The sequence below is a fragment of the Littorina saxatilis genome, linkage group LG8, assembly GCF_037325665.1.
Source record: "Littorina saxatilis isolate snail1 linkage group LG8, US_GU_Lsax_2.0, whole genome shotgun sequence".
Lineage (NCBI taxonomy): Eukaryota > Metazoa > Mollusca > Gastropoda > Littorinimorpha > Littorinidae > Littorina > Littorina saxatilis.
The window spans coordinates 59,383,720-59,401,993 of record NC_090252.1 but is presented as its reverse complement, the minus strand read 5'-3'; the positions used below and the strand labels follow the sequence as shown (position 1 = coordinate 59,401,993).

General features: G+C 43.4%; 1 protein-coding gene and 1 long non-coding RNA gene across 4 annotated transcripts in view; both read left to right on the top strand.

The window, feature by feature from the left end:
- Positions 1–817: 817 nt before the first annotated feature.
- Positions 818–5,945, top strand: LOC138973967 (uncharacterized). Of its 3 annotated transcripts, XR_011458247.1 has the most exons (3): positions 818–1,058; positions 1,974–2,585; positions 3,328–5,945. It is a non-coding gene; the product is annotated as an uncharacterized lncRNA (long non-coding RNA). The 3 variants fall into 3 exon arrangements; XR_011458246.1 differs by having other exon boundaries at positions 818–2,585; XR_011458248.1 differs by lacking the exons at positions 818–1,058; positions 1,974–2,585 and adding an exon at positions 2,599–3,170.
- Positions 5,946–13,877: 7,932 nt separating this feature from the next.
- LOC138974759 (baculoviral IAP repeat-containing protein 8-like) overlaps positions 13,878–18,274 on the top strand; it is a 69,627-nt gene continuing 65,230 nt past the window's right edge. The window contains exon 1 of the mRNA XM_070347485.1: positions 13,878–14,541. Within this exon, the coding sequence (XP_070203586.1) occupies positions 13,890–14,541 (652 nt within the window). The 5' untranslated portion in view covers positions 13,878–13,889. The remainder of the gene's footprint in view (positions 14,542–18,274) is intronic.

Here is an 18,274-nt window from a genome sequence, read left to right as displayed (position 1 = left end):
TGGGCCCTGCCTGGCGCAAAGCTGTGATATGGTGCGAGGAAACCCAGCCTGACTTGGTGTTTTCAGAGGTTCGTAATGTTGTGAATAATGTTGTGAATATTTGTGTCCAAACCCCCGGCCTCCCTTGTCAGTCTTTTATTATGTTCTAAGGACGCCAGGCCATAATGTATTTTTTTTTGTATTTATTTTTTTATCAGTTGTGTATAATGCCACTATATAATGATTTATTTAAATGTTTCCATCGATGACGTGTCCCTTAGTTTTCTTTGACATGTCTTTATAATGTTCCCCTACCAACAGGTCCCCGTAATGTTTCCGTAATGACATGTTTTTATAATGTGCTCCTATCAACATGTCCCCGTAATGTCTTCTGTAATGACATGTATTGATAATGTTCCTTTTCCGAAGATGCCTCTATGATGTGTCTGTGTCTTCGTAATCTTCATTGTTCAAAGGTGCCACCGTAATGTTCCCTTTAACGATAGGTCTCTGTAACGTCCGTCGTAATGTAGAGACCTGGCTTTGGAATGTTTCTTTTGATGACACGTTTTCGTAATGTTTTCTCCAATGACACAACTTGCGATATATACCCATTATTAAATGCCATATCTTCGTAATACCTTCTGAAATGCTTTTTTTTAATGACATTTCCTCATAATATCTCTTTATCTTTCGCGAGTTTACAACATTTTGTTTTATATTTTACACACAGAAAGGACCTTTCAACTTCAAAAAACAACAACAAGGAAAGCAACCCCGACCCCACAAAGCCAGCCAGCCAGATCGTCTCAAATTTTTAACAAAAAAAGGTAAATGTGTGTGGTTGACCCCTCCTTTATTTTGTATGTGTGTGTAAGAGAGAGAGAGAGAGAGAGAGAGAGAGAGAGAGAGAGAGAGAGAGAGAGAGAGAGAGAGAGAGAGAGAGAGAGAGAGAGAGAGAGAAAGAAACAATTTGTCTTTCACTAGTTAGGGGGAAAACAACACCATTGCATTCGCATTAAACTTATATTTATTTTCTTAATAGGAAAAGATTTGTGAGATATGACATAAGTCATCAGGTCTAGGGTTTTAAAAAGGCGCGGTCCACGAAACTGAAGGCTCGTTTCGGTTTCGTGTGGGACGGAAAAAACCAAGGCCACAACAGGAGCTGAACGGAAAAGGCCACTGTAGAATTTAAAATAAGTAGTTTAATTAAGTTTAATCAGGTCTAGGGTTTTAAAAAGGCGGAGTCCACGAAACTGAAGGCTCGTTTCGGTTTCGTGTGGGACGAAAAAACCAAGGCCAAACCAGGAGCTGAACCAGGAGCTGAACGGAAAAGGCCACTGTAGAATTTAAAATAAGTAGTTTAATTAAGTTTAATCAGGTCTAGGGTTTTAAAAAGGCGGAGTCCACGAAACTGAAGGCTCGTTTCGGTTTCGTGTGGGACGGAAAAAACCAAGGCCACAACAGGAGCTGAACGGAAAAGGCCACTGTAGAATTTAAAATAGGTAGTTTAATTAAGTTTAATCAGGTCTAGGGTTTTAAAAAGGCGGAGTCCACGAAACTGAAGGCTCGTTTCGGTTTCGTGTGGGACGGAAAAAACCAAGGCCAAACCAGGAGCTGAACCAGGAGCTGAACAAAAAGGCCACTGTAGAATTTAAAATAAGTAGTTTAATTAAGTTTAATCAGGTCTAGGGTTTTAAAAAGGCGCGGTCCACGAAACTGAAGGCTCGTTTCGGTTTCGTGTGGGACGAAAAAACCAAGGCCGCAACAGGAGCTGAACGGAAAAGGCCACTGTAGAATTTAAAATAAGTAGTTTAATTAAGTGTAATCAGGTCTAGGGTTTTAAAAAGGCGGAGTCCACAAAACTGAAGGCTCGTTTCGGTTTCGTGTGGGACGAAAAAACCAAGGCCAAACCAGGAGCTGAACCAGGAGCTGAACGGAAAAGGCCACTGTAGAATTTAAAATAGGTAGTTTAATAATTAAGTCATCAGGTCTAGGGTTTTAAAAAGGCGCGGTCCACAAAACGAAGGCTCTGTTTGTTCTGTGTGGGACCAAAAACCAAGGCCACAACAGGAGCTGAGAACGGAAAAGGCCACTTCAGAATTTAAAATAAGTAGTTTAATAATTAAGTCATCAGGTCTAGGGTTTTAAAGAAGGCGCGGTCCACAAAACGAAGGCTCTGTTTGTTCTGTGTGGGACCAAAAACCAAGGCCACAACAGGAGCTGAGAACGGAAAAGGCCACTTCAGAATTTAAAATAGGTAGTTTAATTAAGTCATCAGGTCTAGGGTTTTAAAACGTTAGAAGGTGGACGCGGCCAACACCAGGAGGCCATTTTTCCCGCCCCAAAAGGCCAACGGAGCTGATTATGTTCTGAGAAAGAACGGGTAAAAAGGCCATTTAGGTTTAGACTGTAAATTAGGTAAGTTTAATTAAGTCATCAGGTCTAGGGTTTTAAAACGTTAGAAGGTGGACGCGGCCAACACCAGGAGGCCATTTTTCCCGCCCCAAGGCCAACGGAGCTGATTATGTTCTGAGAAAGAACGGGTAAAAAGGCCATTTAGGTTTAGACTGTAAATTAGGTAAGTTTAATTAAGTCATCAGGTCTAGGGTTTTAAAGAAGGCGCGGTCCACAAAACGAAGGCTCTGTTTGTTCTGTGTGGGACCAAAAACCAAGGCCACAACAGGAGCTGAGAACGGAAAAGGCCACTTCAGAATTTAAAATAAGTAGTTTAATAATTAAGTCATCAGGTCTAGGGTTTTAAAGAAGGCGCGGTCCACAAAACGAAGGCTCTGTTTGTTCTGTGTGGGACCAAAAACCAAGGCCACAACAGGAGCTGAGAACGGAAAAGGCCACTTCAGAATTTAAAATAAGTAGTTTAATAATTAAGTCATCAGGTCTAGGGTTTTAAAGAAGGCGCGGTCCACAAAACGAAGGCTCTGTTTGTTCTGTGTGGGACCAAAAACCAAGGCCACAACAGGAGCTGAGAACGGAAAAGGCCACTTCAGAATTTAAAATAAGTAGTTTAATAATTAAGTCATCAGGTCTAGGGTTTTAAAGAAGGCGCGGTCCACAAAACGAAGGCTCTGTTTGTTCTGTGTGGGACCAAAAACCAAGGCCACAACAGGAGCTGAGAACGGAAAAGGCCACTTCAGAATTTAAAATAGGTAGTTTAATTAAGTCATCAGGTCTAGGGTTTTAAAACGTTAGAAGGTGGACGCGGCCCACTAAGGCCATTTTTCCCGCCTCCAAAGGCCAACGGAGCTGATTATGTTCTGAGAAAGAACGGGTAAAAAGGCCAGTTAGGTTTAGAATTTAAAATAGGTAGTTTAATTAAGTCATCAGGTCTAGGTTTTAAAACGTTAGAAGGTGGACGCGGCCAACACCAGGAGGCCATTTTTCCCGCCCCAAGGCCAACGGAGCTGATTATGTTCTGAGAAAGAACGGGTAAAAAGGCCATTTAGGTTTAGACTGTAAATTAGGTAAGTTTAATTAAGTCATCAGGTCTAGGTTTTAAAACGTTAGAAGGTGGACGCGGCCCACTAAGGCCATTTTTCCCGCCCCAAAGGCCAACGGAGCTGATTATGATCTGAGAAAGAACAAGTAAAAGGCCAGTTAGGTTTAGAATTTAAAATAGGTAAGAGTTTAATTATTAGTTAATCATCAGGTCTAGGTTTTAAAACGTTAGAAGGTGGACGCGGCCCATGAGGCCATTTCCCGCCCCCAAAGGCCAACGGAGCTGATTATGATCTGAGAAAGAACAAGTAAAAGGCCATTTAGGTTTAGAATTTAAAATAGGTAAGAGTTTAATTATTAGTTAATCATCAGGTCTAGGGTTTTAAAACGTTAGAAGGTGGACGCGGCCCACTAAGGCCATTTTTCCCGCCCCAAAGGCCAACGGAGCTGATTATGTTCTGAGAAAGAACGGGTAAAAAGGCCAGTTAGGTTTAGAATTTAAAATAGGTAGTTTAATTAAGTCATCAGGTCTAGGGTTTTAAAACGTTAGAAGGTGGACGCGGCCAACACCAGGAGGCCATTTTTCCCGCCCCAAAGGCCAACGGAGCTGATTATGTTCTGAGAAAGAACGGGTAAAAAGGCCATTTAGGTTTAGACTGTAAATTAGGTAAGTTTAATTAAGTCATCAGGTCTAGGGTTTTAAAACGTTAGAAGGTGGACGCGGCCCACTAAGGCCATTTTTCCCGCCCCAAAGGCCAACGGAGCTGATTATGTTCTGAGAAAGAACGGGTAAAAAGGCCAGTTAGGTTTAGAATTTAAAATAGGTAGTTTAATTAAGTCATCAGGTCTAGGGTTTTAAAGAAGGCGCGGTCCACAAAACGAAGGCTCTGTTTGTTCTGTGTGGGACCAAAAACCAAGGCCACAACAGGAGCTGAGAACGGAAAAGGCCACTTCAGAATTTAAAATAAGTAGTTTAATAATTAAGTCATCAGGTCTAGGGTTTTAAAGAAGGCGCGGTCCACAAAACGAAGGCTCTGTTTGTTCTGTGTGGGACCAAAAACCAAGGCCACAACAGGAGCTGAGAACGGAAAAGGCCACTTCAGAATTTAAAATAGGTAGTTTAATTAAGTCATCAGGTCTAGGGTTTTAAAACGTTAGAAGGTGGACGCGGCCAACACCAGGAGGCCATTTTTCCCGCCCCAAAGGCCAACGGAGCTGATTATGTTCTGAGAAAGAACGGGTAAAAAGGCCATTTAGGTTTAGACTGTAAATTAGGTAAGTTTAATTAAGTCATCAGGTCTAGGGTTTTAAAACGTTAGAAGGTGGACGCGGCCCACTAAGGCCATTTTTCCCGCCCCAAGGCCAACGGAGCTGATTATGTTCTGAGAAAGAACGGGTAAAAAGGCCATTTAGGTTTAGACTGTAAATTAGGTAAGTTTAATTAAGTCATCAGGTCTAGGTTTTAAAACGTTAGAAGGTGGACGCGGCCCACTAAGGCCATTTTTCCCGCCCCAAAGGCCAACGGAGCTGATTATGATCTGAGAAAGAACAAGTAAAAGGCCATTTAGGTTTAGAATTTAAAATAGGTAAGAGTTTAATTATTAGTTAATCATCAGGTCTAGGTTTTAAAACGTTAGAAGGTGGACGCGGCCCATGAGGCCATTTCCCGCCTCCAAAGGCCAACGGAGCTGATTATGATCTGAGAAAGAACAAGTAAAAGGCCATTTAGGTTTAGAATTTAAAATAGGTAAGAGTTTAATTAAGTCATCAGGTCTAGGTTTTAAAACGTTAGAAGGTGGACGCGGTCCATGAGGCCATTTCTCCCGCCCCCAATGACCTAAACTTAGCATGCTACCTTTAGATGAATTTACCGAATACTACTTTTTTCTTTAAATATTTGATAAAGTTATTCTTTGAATTAACCTTTTTAATATTTTGCCTATTTTACACCCCCATTATAACAAATTTTGGACAAGATTGGTAGTATGCAGATTGTTATTGAAGTTGCTAAACGTAGGAGCTTCCTTTATAAATACACCACTTGTTTTTTATTCAAGTAATTTGACTACAACATTCGTGAAACAAAACTGTTTGTGTTCGGTGTGCTTTCGTTTTGGGATGTATGAAGAGTAATATGATTTTTTTTAAAGGGGGCGATTAACTTTGTAACAATTATTCCATGAAAAATAAGCAAAGTGATTACAACAAACATCAATTCCTGTGTCATGTTTTTTTTATTAAAATGTATACATCGGCCGTTTATTTACCTATTGTAGAATGACATGCCAGTTAAGGTCGTTTCATTGACTATTTCAAGATAGCTCTTTCATATTTCTTTCCATTCTTTGCATATGCCTTGCTGTTCGTCTGTCCATGGTCATGCCGCGGCCGATCGTCCGTTGTTGACATTTTGATCGCCTTGCCACGTCATCACTGAGGGGGAATAGAACGTAACGGGATATATAATAGTAGCTACATTTCGTTTTAATAAAAACTGAAGCATGTGAGTTATATAGTTGATATCGTTGTACGGACGTGATGTGTGGTCGATGCTATACGCAAGGAGGTGGTGGCGTATAGTGTCGATTGGCAAGAGTGTGAGAGTTTATGTTGTGTAGTCTTGTAAGTCTTGTATGTGTTGTCGTGAACTTTATTAATTCAAGCAACAACAAAAAACTACGTACAATAATATGCCTATACACCACATTAAAAAACAACAACAAACAAACATACATTCAATTCGAACACACAGACACGCAACTTCGGCGGCGACGCACATTGTGTTTATTTGATTGAATAAAACCTCGTTATAATATTACCTATTTGTGTTATATAGTTGACATCTACTGGCCTTATATAAAATTCCATCTCACACGGCATCATTCCAGAGCGCCTAGAACTGTACCCACGGAATATGCGCGATATAAGCCTCAGATTGATTGATTGTACGGGTGTGGTGTGTGGCCGATACGCGAGGGTGTGTCGCTTGGCAAGAGTGTGAGAGTTTATGTTGTGTAGTCTTGTGTTGCTGTGAACTCTATCGAATCCAAGCAATTCCCCACATAACACCTACAATAATATGCCTTGTATAATACACCACATAAAAAAAAAGAAAAACAAACATACATTCAATTCGAACACACCGACTACACACTCGTCCGCAGCTTCGGCGGCGACGCACAGACAGGTATACTCTGGACATACAATATAAGATCTTTTATTGCCCACAAAATTAATTACAATAATATATAAAAAAGCGTGGTACAACAACAACAAAAAAGTAAGAACACCCTAAGTACTCCAGACAGGCACGTCCACCACAGTCCATCAGTTACACACGCACACACACACACACACACACGCATATATATAGATAGACGGACACACATACACCTTTACAAAAAAACCCACAATTACATACACGCACACATCATATGTACACACACACACACGGTTTGGAGAATTACTCATGCACGCCGCGTGCACACATACACACACACGCACACACACACACTAACAGATGTGTACAAAATGAACCCAACAAAAAAGCAGGCACCAGTTAAGGGGAGAGAATGCGTAAAAAAAAAAAAGAGCTCTTCTGACGCGGAGAAACTAGTCTCTCCCGCGGTGGCGGTTTGTGATGATTTGATCGTTGGGGTGAATTGAAGCAATTTTCTTCTGGTTTAAAACCTTGTTCTACATTCATATGATGAAGGAAGGATGTATAATATAACGAGGCCGGTGAGCAGTGTCTCTCTCTTTCCCCAGGCCAAATCAATATACAGTACAGTTTGAGAAGTGTGACCCGTTGTGACCGCCGCCGCGGTGTGTGTGTGTGTGTGTTGTTCATCTGGATACTTTACCTGGGATTTGTTACCGGTGAAATTTACTTCCAAGGTTGGTTTATTTTTTTAATAACCCTCCAGTGGTAATAACAACATAACACACACACAGCTTCTTTTTTTATTTTTTATTTTAGGATTATCATGATTACAATTCTAAACCAACAACGTCTCTTTTCGTTCTTCTCTCTGGTCACTATGGGAGAGTAGTAGCACTCGACCGCCCGCCCGGCGGCGGCAGTGGCCTACTTTCGGTTTTGTCGTCCCATTTTCTTAGAAACTGAGAATAACAACAAACTTTCCGCATGAGAAAAAAACAAAACACCCTCACATCCATGAGATAATAATATAGCGGGAGGAGTCACTTTGTGGTGACCGAGGGTTGTCCGAGACGACTATGATAAACCTCCCTGACTCGCTAAAAAAAAAAAGGAGACTGGTTTTTCTATGCCATTCTTACAACAACAACAACAATATTATAGGTCGGCAAGAGTCCTTTTTTTGAAGAAGAAGAAGAGGCGGCCCCCAAGGGGTCGGTGAAACTGTGTGTGTGTGTGGGTACACTGGCATTCGTTCTTTGAAGTCATTAAATCTTCTTTTGTTGTGGAAGCTTGTCTGTCTACCGTGTGTGTGTGTGTGTGTGTTTTACCGTGCAATAACTTGTTTTTCGGGCTTCTTTTCCCTCTCTCTCTCCCTCTTGATTTTTTTTTTTTTACAGTCAGATTTGTTTGTATTAACCGGGTAATGTCCTTCGCTTTGTTGTTTGTTTGTTTTCTTTGAAATTGTTTTGTGTTGTCGTGGTGTCCTTCGCTTCGTTGTTTGTTTGTTTTCTTTGAAATTTTTTTTAAGTCAGATTGGGGACGGTAATACTCCGATTCGGACCCAAATTTTGAAAAACTTTGTTTTGATACAAGATTTTCTTCTCGACATAAAAAGTCACGCTGAAACCCCGTAATGTCTTAGTTAGAAAATGTGTCTTCATCGGCTCAAAATTTCATTGTAATCTATAGCGAGGGTTCTTCTGGGGTTTTCAACATGGCCAAATGTGATCTCAGGCAGTGTGGGGATAGTGAAAATATAAGAGGACCATAGAACAAAGAATTTCCCACTTGGGCTATAACATAGTCTAAAAAAACGGTAATGTCTCGTCTTTGTGTGTGTGTGTATGTAAAAAAGAGAGATTCGTTGGAAACCAAACAGATTTAGACAACTATCTATACCCCGCGTAATTCAATGGAAGTAACCCCTCTCTCTCTCTCTCGGGCTGTACATTTGGTCAAAGGGAGGCAACCACAGTTCTCATATCGGTGATGTCAACAGGCCTCTCTCTGCGTGTGTGTGTGTGTAAAGAATAGATATTCGTTGGACACCAAACAGATTTAAAAAAAAAAGAGTAGCTAAAAAAAAACCACACACAATTTTTCATATTATGTGTATAAGCAGCAATTCTCCGCTAATTCTCTGCCCCGCGTGATCCAATGAAAGTAACCTCTCTCTCTCAGGCTGTACATGTGGTCAAAGGGAGGCAACCACAGTTCTCATAACGGTGATATCAACAGTTCTCTCTCTCTCTGCGCGCGCGTGTGTGTGTTTATACGAGAAAGGTTTTTACATCCGCCAAAATGGTTTTCTTACACAAAGGACAACACGAAAAGTTATTGCCGCACTCCATACAGTAATGAAAATGTCCACAGGGAAGAAAAGTTAAAGATCGGGGGGTTCTAAAACAACACTGACAAAGTTCTCCTCGCTTCAAACGTTTGTTTTCTGACAAGACCATTAAATACTTTGTAGCGGCGGCATCGGAAGAAATTAGTGGCTCGTTTGTCGTAGAGCTGACTTTATTTTCTGCAGTAGAAACATCATTATTTACAGAAATTTGCTGCGATGACGGCAGAGTCTCGCTGGCGCTGGTATTAGTGTCTTCTTGGTTTGTTACTTCGACGGCTAACATCAACTTTTGTATGTCAATGGTTTCGTTGTTTTGGAGGAAGTGTTTAGCTGCAGCGAGCACGTGTTCCCGAGAATAACCGAATTGTGAATGTAAAACTTCAAAATAGGGTTGTTGGGTTATGTGCAGGTCTAACTGCTCATCCCGCAATGATGAGAGCGGCAAGACACCAGCATTCCCTTCCATTTGTCAAAAAACCTCAAAGGAGGGTAGCATAAAAAATAAAGTGTGGGTTCGCCGGCCACCACGTGATGATCAGTAGTATTATAAGAGACCCACTGCAGCAGAACTGAACAAAGTCGACCTCCCACTATACTAGCTATTTATGACACTTTCCGGATAGGGAGAGAAAATGAAGCGCGCTGGTAATTATTGGCAGCAGCAACGACTAAACAGAAATAACCTACGGCGGGTTGTTCAGTTTTTACAAAAGTGGTCTCCAGCAAAGTTCTTATCCCTCCAACAGCTTACTCTAAAACTGACAACATTAATCCATCTTTTTTACTACGACGAGCTTGTAGTATTGCAACCTCACTATGATCGAAGACTATGCGTTGTGACCTACACAAAGGCGTACTTGAAACGAACAAAGTCTATTCGTCAGAAAGGAGAAACTCATCTACTAATAAGTTACAAAAAACCTCACCAAAGTGTTTCGCGAAATACTCTCAAACGTTGGACAAAACAAACTGTAACACTCGCAACAACGCAGCGTCGACCATCTCCAAAACTCAAGCGATGATTGTAAGAGGAGCGGCCCCTCCAGTTTTTTGTTGTATTGTTTGTTGTCTGTACTCTTTTGGTTTGTTCCGAGTGAGTCTGCCCTAGTCTATGTGCCGGTTGAGTCTGCTCTGCCGTTCATATAAAGGCTACAGTCAATGGTCATTCATCACCACACACACACCATCGTCGACTGAGTAGGAAGGTTTAAAACTAAATCGTGCTGACATAATGAATTTACACGCTAGCCTGCAAGCGACGCTACACTGGCCTTTACCGCTCAGGTTGAATCCACCAACGACGTATCACGCGGCAGTTTGTCCTTCGAGCTTTGATCCAATCATGGAATGTCCGATTGTAGTGCGCGTGTTAAAAAATAAAAGCGCCGGCATACAGAAATGTATAATTTGCGTAAAAGAATGGATGGTCCCTTCACGCCAAACGCTCGTTCTTTCGAGGGAGGGAGTTTCTTTCGATACAGTGTCCTCATACAGGCCACTATGCTTGTTAACGAACGAATGTACGAACACTGCTTCAGAGGTGATCCTCCCTCTGTTACGAACTCAAATTTTGAAAAATAGCCCGACATCCAACCACGTCATGGCAGCGGCGTCGGATGCCGGTGTGCATTTTAACGTGTTCTTCTTCGGCCTGGGAACGAACGAAAGTTTACTGGTGCGATGGAAAGAAATTTTGTCTGCTGCCTTGGACAGCAGTAATAATAATAGCAACAAAACCACCGTAAGTATTCGATTGTACAACTTTGTGGACGCGGCGGCCGGCGGCGGCGGTCAGGAGCTGCATCGAGAGGCCCATCCTGGACTGTTCGTATCAGAACTACCATTCGGGGCGTTAGTCGAAAACTGTTCTTGCTCCACCGAGCGAAAAAAAATGAAAAATATGATGATACGATATCATGACGTTCTCTGCGAAGACAAGAGGATGAACCCTGAAGAAGAGCAGCATTCGCCTTACGATTGTGCGGTGACAAAGATCAAAGGGAAGGTCGTTCCATTCAAGGACTCTGAGTGGACGAATAACGAAAACTATTATCTTACTTTCAAAGGAGTATCCGACAGAGATGTTTTGAGGACTTTACGGGGATCGTCGACATTGCCCTACACTCTAAAACCGTGTAGAACGGCGTTAAATGAGAAGAAAACTGATACGGTGGCGGCATTGGCGATAAAATCGCGAGTAAACGAGTTGGAACGACATACGGTCTGTAAAGTGTGCCTCAAGAATCAAGCCCGCGTACTATTGCTTCCGTGCCAACATCTTGGCTTGTGCATTACGTGCTTCGAAACGCTCCGCGTCCGCCAGAATACCTGGGCGTGCCCTTTCTGTAGGCATACAGTAACGAATCACGTGTCACCGGTATTCCGAGTCTAGAAGAGCAATCAAGACAGTACTGATACGGCTGGGGTAGTCAAGTATGTTGCGATACGTAAAAGCTCGCCATCGAAAAAAGATGTATAATTACTACGTGGGATGTCAACGGGGGATTAGGGGGAATTTTGCGTGTATGTTCCAATGTACGCAAGTATTCGGAATATCGTACTCTGCAGTTGATAAGTCTATGGATCTGCCGAATGATGATGATCGGGACGAACTCAGACGTCGCAAGTTCAATCACACCATTCGTCATTTTTTAACATCTAATCAAGACGACGAAACGGAGTATTGTTCGGATTGTCACGGAAAAAAGTTGGTAAAGGAAAGTCAGGAAGAAGATTTTCAAATCGGTGACCGCATCCACCATTTTTTAGTAATGAGTGACTACACTCGCCGAGTAAGTGACGCGTGGAATATATATAAGCATTGTTCGCGACTTACAGCGCATCTAGAATGGGAGTGGTGTCTTGACGGCGAATATCCAACACCTCAGTATTTTATTGAAATTGGTTTGACCGGCGCTGCATTCATTCTATGTAATATTCGACCTCTAGTAGCGAACGAGGATGATAATGATGAAATTAATAAAACAGCCAAACAACTAAGCGAAATAGATATCTGCAATTTCTTCTACAACAACTGTAGTCGTCTTTCCCGCCACGAAGCTACACGGTGTATTCGCTCGCCCATTAGACCCGAATTTTTCACCAGCGACGATTCTGACTGGTGGTGGTAACAGCTGGCAACATCATACCGGATGCCGATCTGTGAGAGACTAATAATTATGACCCTACACCACGAAATAAGTCGCATGTCACCTTTTACATAATTTTCATAATTTTTTTTACATTTTCATAAAGAGTTGTTTATGTTCTATCCAGTGGTGAAAACCATTTTTAGAAAAGAGAGCGAAAACTTTGAGTTATGTGACTTAAGGGTGACCCTCACAACACTTCCCGGGGACTTATATTAAGCCTACCGCAGAACCGCGGCAAGGTGACATGCGACTCATTACGTGATAGAGGGTCACAATTATAATGTTGCGATACGTAAAAGCTCGCCATCGAAGAAGGATGTATAATTACTACGTGGGATGTGAACAGCAAATTAGGGGAAATTTTGCATGTATGTTCCAATGTACGCAAGTATTCGGAATATCGTACTCTGCAGCCGATAAGTCTATTACTCTGCCGATTGATGATGATCTGGACGAAATCAGAGATCGCGAGTACATTCACACCGTTCGTCATTTTTTAATATCTAATCAAGACGACGAAAAGTATTGTTCGGATTGTCACGGGAAAAGGTCGACCGCGAAAGACGCGGGAAGCCAGGAGGATGAAGAAGATTTTCAAATCGGTGACCGAGCGCACCATTTTTTAGTAATAAGTGATTACACTCGCCGTTTAAGTAACGCGTGGAATATATATAAGCATTGTTCGCGACTTACACCGCATCTAGAATGGGAGTGGCGTCTTGAAAAATATCCAACACCTCAGTATTTTATTGAAATTGGTTTGACAGGCGCTGCATTCATTCTATGCAATATTCGACCTCTTGTAGCAATAAAGAAAAATATTGAGGATGAAATAAAAGAAACAGCAAAACGACTTAGCGAAATAGATATCTTTAAATTCTATTATAACGGCTGTAATCGTCTTTCCCGCCCGGAGGGGGCCCGGTGTATTCGCTCGCCCATTATACCCGAGTTTCTCACCAGCGACGCTTTTGACTGGTGATAACGGCTGGGAACATCATACCGGATGCCGGTTTTGTGAGAGACTAATTATTATAATGTTGCGATACGTAAAAGCTCGCCATCAAAAAAAGATGTATAATTACAACATGGAATGCGAACAGGAAAGTAGGGGAAATTTTGCGTGTATGTTTCAATGTACGCAAGTATTCGGAATATCGTACTCTGCAGTTGATAGGTCTTTTACTCAACAGAATGATGATGATCTGGACGAACTCAAAGATTTTGAGTCCATTCACACCGTTCGTCATTTTTTAACACCTAATCAAAACGGCGAAAAGTATTGTCCGGATTGTCACGGGAAAAAGTTGGTGAAGGACGCGGGAAGCCAGGAAGAAGATTTTCAAATCGTCGACCGCGCGCACCATTTCTTAGTAATAAATGATTACATTCACCGTTTAGGTGACGCGTGGAATATATATAAGCATTGTTCGCGACTTACAGCGCATCTAGAATGGGATTGGTGTCTGGACGAGAATTTTCCAACACCCCGGTTTTATATTGAAATTGGTTTGACCGGCGCTGCTTTGATTCTATGCAATATTCGACCTCTTGTAGTAAAAAAAGGAGATGAAGATGAAATAAAAGAAACAGCAAAACGACTTAGCGAAATAGATCTCTTTAGATTCTACTACGACGGGTCTTGTCGTCTTTCCCGCCGGCAAGTGTCGTGGTGTATTCACTCGCCCATCCATACCCGAGTTTCTCACCAGCGACCATTTTGACTGGTGATAGTAGCTGGCAACATCACTGTACCGGACGTGGAAGACTGAGATTAAGTATTACAATGACTGACGTTGGTTTTTTCCCCGTTTCCCGTCAAAACAAACGACTGACCTATTCTGATTTGGGTATTATTATTGCCAAGGCGAAACGTGCTGACATGGCCGTAATGACACAGAGGGTGGCCAGTTTTGAGGGGAAGTGGAATAAGAACTATATACAGACTTCTTATATGATCGCAGACGCCGGCTTATACTACGCAGGATATGGGGATTGCGTTCGGTGCTTTTTTTGTGGGGGGGGGTTGAAAAACTGGGAAGCGCCGGACGACCCGTGGATAGAGCACGCCCGCCATTTCCCCAAGTGTACGTACATCCGTGCGCGTAAAGGACATAGGTTTGTCGAATTGGTTCAGATGAAGAATAAAGCCGGGGAACAATTCTCTTTGAAAGATATTGAAACGGCTATGCTAGATAGAGATGATTGGAAGGAAATGAGTACACTCGGCGCCACCACCAGTAACAGTCCTACCACTACATCAGATGAGACGCCGCTAAGTATTGATCAGTTAGAAGTAGAAAACGAAGAACTTAAGACGCGACGGATCTGCAAGATCTGCATGGATAAAAACAGCTGTGTGGTGTTTTTGCCTTGTGGCCACCTTGCAGTCTGTTTTGGGTGTGCCGTTGTCCTTACACATTGCCCAATCTGCCGGGATCCGATCAGAGGATCCGTTATTGCCCAGATCGTGAACTAGCCGCCGTGTTGCTAACCTTCTGCACCGCTCCTGCCCGGAAAGTCGTTTCTGAGTGTGAATAAGCCCGCCTCTTACTCTTTGTATCATTACCCTGCTGCTGCTGCTGCTGCTGCTGGTGCAAATATAATGCGGCGGTACATGAACGCTCGCTATCTGAAAAAGATTTATAAACACCAACATCCTGGCCAGGAAGTCAAAGGCAACTTTTTGAGTATGTTCCAATGTTCCCAGATAGAAGGAACTTCGTACTCAGCACACGATATGTACATGGACGACTGGGCTCGCGATGAAAAACTTCGAAATTACCTGTATAATCACACTATCCTTCATTATTTGACATCTAATGATCCGCAAGATGAAAATTATTGTTCTGTTTGTCACGGGAAAGGAGACGTAGTGGAACATTTTCAAACCACCAATAAAGCTCGTAATCTTCTATTGATGACAGAGTATGCTGACCGCTTCGAGCGTATTCGATACCAGTATAACCATTGTTCGAGGCTGGATGCCGATCTTCGGTGGAACTGGATCATTGAAAATTATCCAACACCTCGATATAATTTAGAAATCGGTTTGACCGGCGCTTCATCGATTGTTTGTAGAATTCAACCTCGTGTTATGGAAGATGAGGAAATGCAAGAAATTGCAAAAGAACTTAGCCAAAATAGGAATCTGCGTCCATACACCTGCATTTCCCCCTCATACGTTGATATTTACTTGACTGAGTATGACGACTTTTATGACTGACTGCGGTTGTACACGGAAGGGTCCGTGAAACTTCTCTTCGAGATGCGGGGTGGGAAAATATTATGTTTGCATGCACAATTTCGTGTTTTTTTTCTTCATTTTATTATTTTTGTTGTATATAATTGATACTAGTAAATAAATAAAATAAAAAATCTGAACATCGTGTTATGTCTGTGTGTGACAAAGGGATAGAGAAAGAGAGGGTGCGTGCGTGTGCGTGTGTGTGTGTGCGTGTGTGTGTGTGTGTGCGTCAGTGTATATGTGTTCGAGCGAGAGAGAGAGAGTAGAGAGGGTATGTGTGTGTGCTTCAAAATGCGATCAATGGGAAGCAATTCATCATAAATGGTTATGTAGAAATGTTAAGTTACTTCCCTTGATGTTTTGCGTATACGGCCGCGCATGTGTGTGTGTGTGTGTGTGTGTGTGTGTGTGTGTGTGTGTGCGTGTGTGTCAGTGTATATGTGTTCGAGCGAGAGAGAGAGAGAGAGAGAGAGAGAGGGTATGTGTGTTAGTAAGTGTGTGGGTGTGTGTTAGTGAGTGTGTACCAAATGGTGATCTTGGATCATACATAACAAACACGTCATGTGCTACGCACACACACACACACACACACACGCACACATACACACACACACACATACGCACGTAATGCACACACATACAAACACACTTACACACAAATACAGACAAGTGTTGTTGTTTTTTTTGTCTTTTATTTATTTACTCACACACCATTAAAATGCACAACAAACACACATCTATAGATAGCTCAGGTGGTAGAGCACTGGACTTGTAATCGAAAGGTCGCTGGTTCGAATCCGGGTTGGGACGGGGGACACGGGTCAACCTTATGTGCAGACCCCCCCCTCCCCGTGTCACCACAATGGCATGTTAAAGATCTTGGTCATTCTACCATAAGTGCAGATGGCTGATACCACCTAAACACGCATACGTTAAAAAAGCCGTCAGGTCATTTCCTCCACCGTGAGGGCAGCAGAAGAAGAAGAAGGAGAAGAAGATGATGTCTCCGCACAAGGTCAGTTTAGGTGTCCGTCCGGAGATTTCCACCACAAGTTTTATTTACACAAATGTAGACACGAGGGGTACGTTTAGTGTTTCAATTTGTTTAATGTTAGTCTAAACAGACCCCAGAGAGAGACAGCACGATTCTGACCACGGCCGCTCTGTCACTCTCACACAGGCTGTCTAGTATAGCCCGGTTGGTAAACAGCAGCTTCCCGTCCAACACACCAGCGGCGTATGACTGCTCGCAGGTCTCTTTTATACCACGCATCGCGGCCTGATACTCTCCAGGCAGTACATAGAATAGGTTGTTCTTCCTGCGACTGTCATCCGCAGAAAAGACGCGCATCTTCTCCCTCAGCACGCTCCTGGTCCGTATCACGTTGCACCCTCCGAGCAGCACCAGAGCATACCCGTCAGCCTCCTTGTATTTGCTGTGCCGTAACCTTGTACAGGCCCTGAAGCATCCCGCGACAGTAGCCGGTTGCGTGTTTCCGGCCGTTATCTCAGAGACGTGCAAAGACAAAAAGACTGGTTTTGCGTCCTCAGACGCAGCCTCCTTCACCTGGTGCCCGTGCTTGTAGACATACGCGGCCAGTTCAGACTCGTCCGGCTCTGTCACCTTCAGCACGGCACACCCCACCCTCGGGTGGTTGTCTCCGGGGTGCATCTTGGTCTGAATGGGCCGGTTAATGACCAGGTGGTTGTCAAAAGTAGCCTTCAGATACTCCTTGTCGCAAATAGCCAGCAGACGGGCTGCTTCTGTCTGCTTGTGGGCCAGTTCTTCGTCTTCTAGCTTGATCTCGGTCTCGACGGCATTACTCTCAGCCTGCAGGCGCGACAACTTCTCCTTTTTGGTCTCGATCCGTGACACTACCAGCTCCATCTCGGTCTCGATCAGCTTTCGCTTGACGGCACCATGTCCGGCAGTCAGGTACCCCTTGAGAGACTCGTCGGCGGGTGCGGCGACCGTAGCCTCAAAGGTCTTCTTGCCGACTTGTTCTGCGTGGGCTGCTGCTCGTCCGTTCAGAAAGTACTCGAAGCACCTGGACATCAGATCACCCATAGATCGAGCAACCGGAGAGGTGCAGTTGCTCAGCGCCTTGCAAATGTTGCCTTTACGAACAGCCACCAGGGCGTTACCAGCCGGTCTGTAGGTCAGAGGATTGTAGATGAAGCTGTCGGGAACGTCCGGCAGAGTCTCGGCGTTGATCATCTGAGGGGCTGCGTCGTCGTACAGACGGATGTTTTCTGGGTCAATGGCGGACATGCGTTTCATCTGTCTTGCGGCGTGGGTCACGTCTACGATAAACCCGAGATCTTTCATCGCATCCACAGACAGCAACAAAAAAGCATTATCTGCCTTGTCGCTGGTGCGACCCGCAAAGGCATATAGCCACTCCACGATTGGTATGCAATCTTTTTCCTTCTCGGTCAGGTTCAACTCAGCCATGACTTCGTTCGAAATAGCCCGCCATACGAATTCTTCCTCATCACCCAAACCACCTCTAAAAGTAACGGCCGATTTTACCTCAACAGATTTTAAAACCCATCCAAAAGCGCCCTTTAGGTCGTCTTCATACACCTGGTACCGTTCTCCAACAAATATCCTGACGCCCCCTGGGACATCTGGCGTTAGAGATGCCTTGGTTATCTTTGGGGATAGATCCATCACTTCCCGCACGGCCACGAGTGCCAGTTCGGGTGGTACGCACACGAAGGTTTTCCCTTTGCCTCCCGGCCGTATATCAACCCGTTTTCTGGGCCCGGACGTAGCCACTCCGGGAGATACCCCAGCAAAACGCGCCAGCTCCATGTTTTTTGATTGTACACGATCCATAATAATTGTAGCAGTTCTATTTATGAAGAGGCTATATCGTGTAAGTGACAAAATGAAGGTCTTACCTTGGCTAATATAGGGG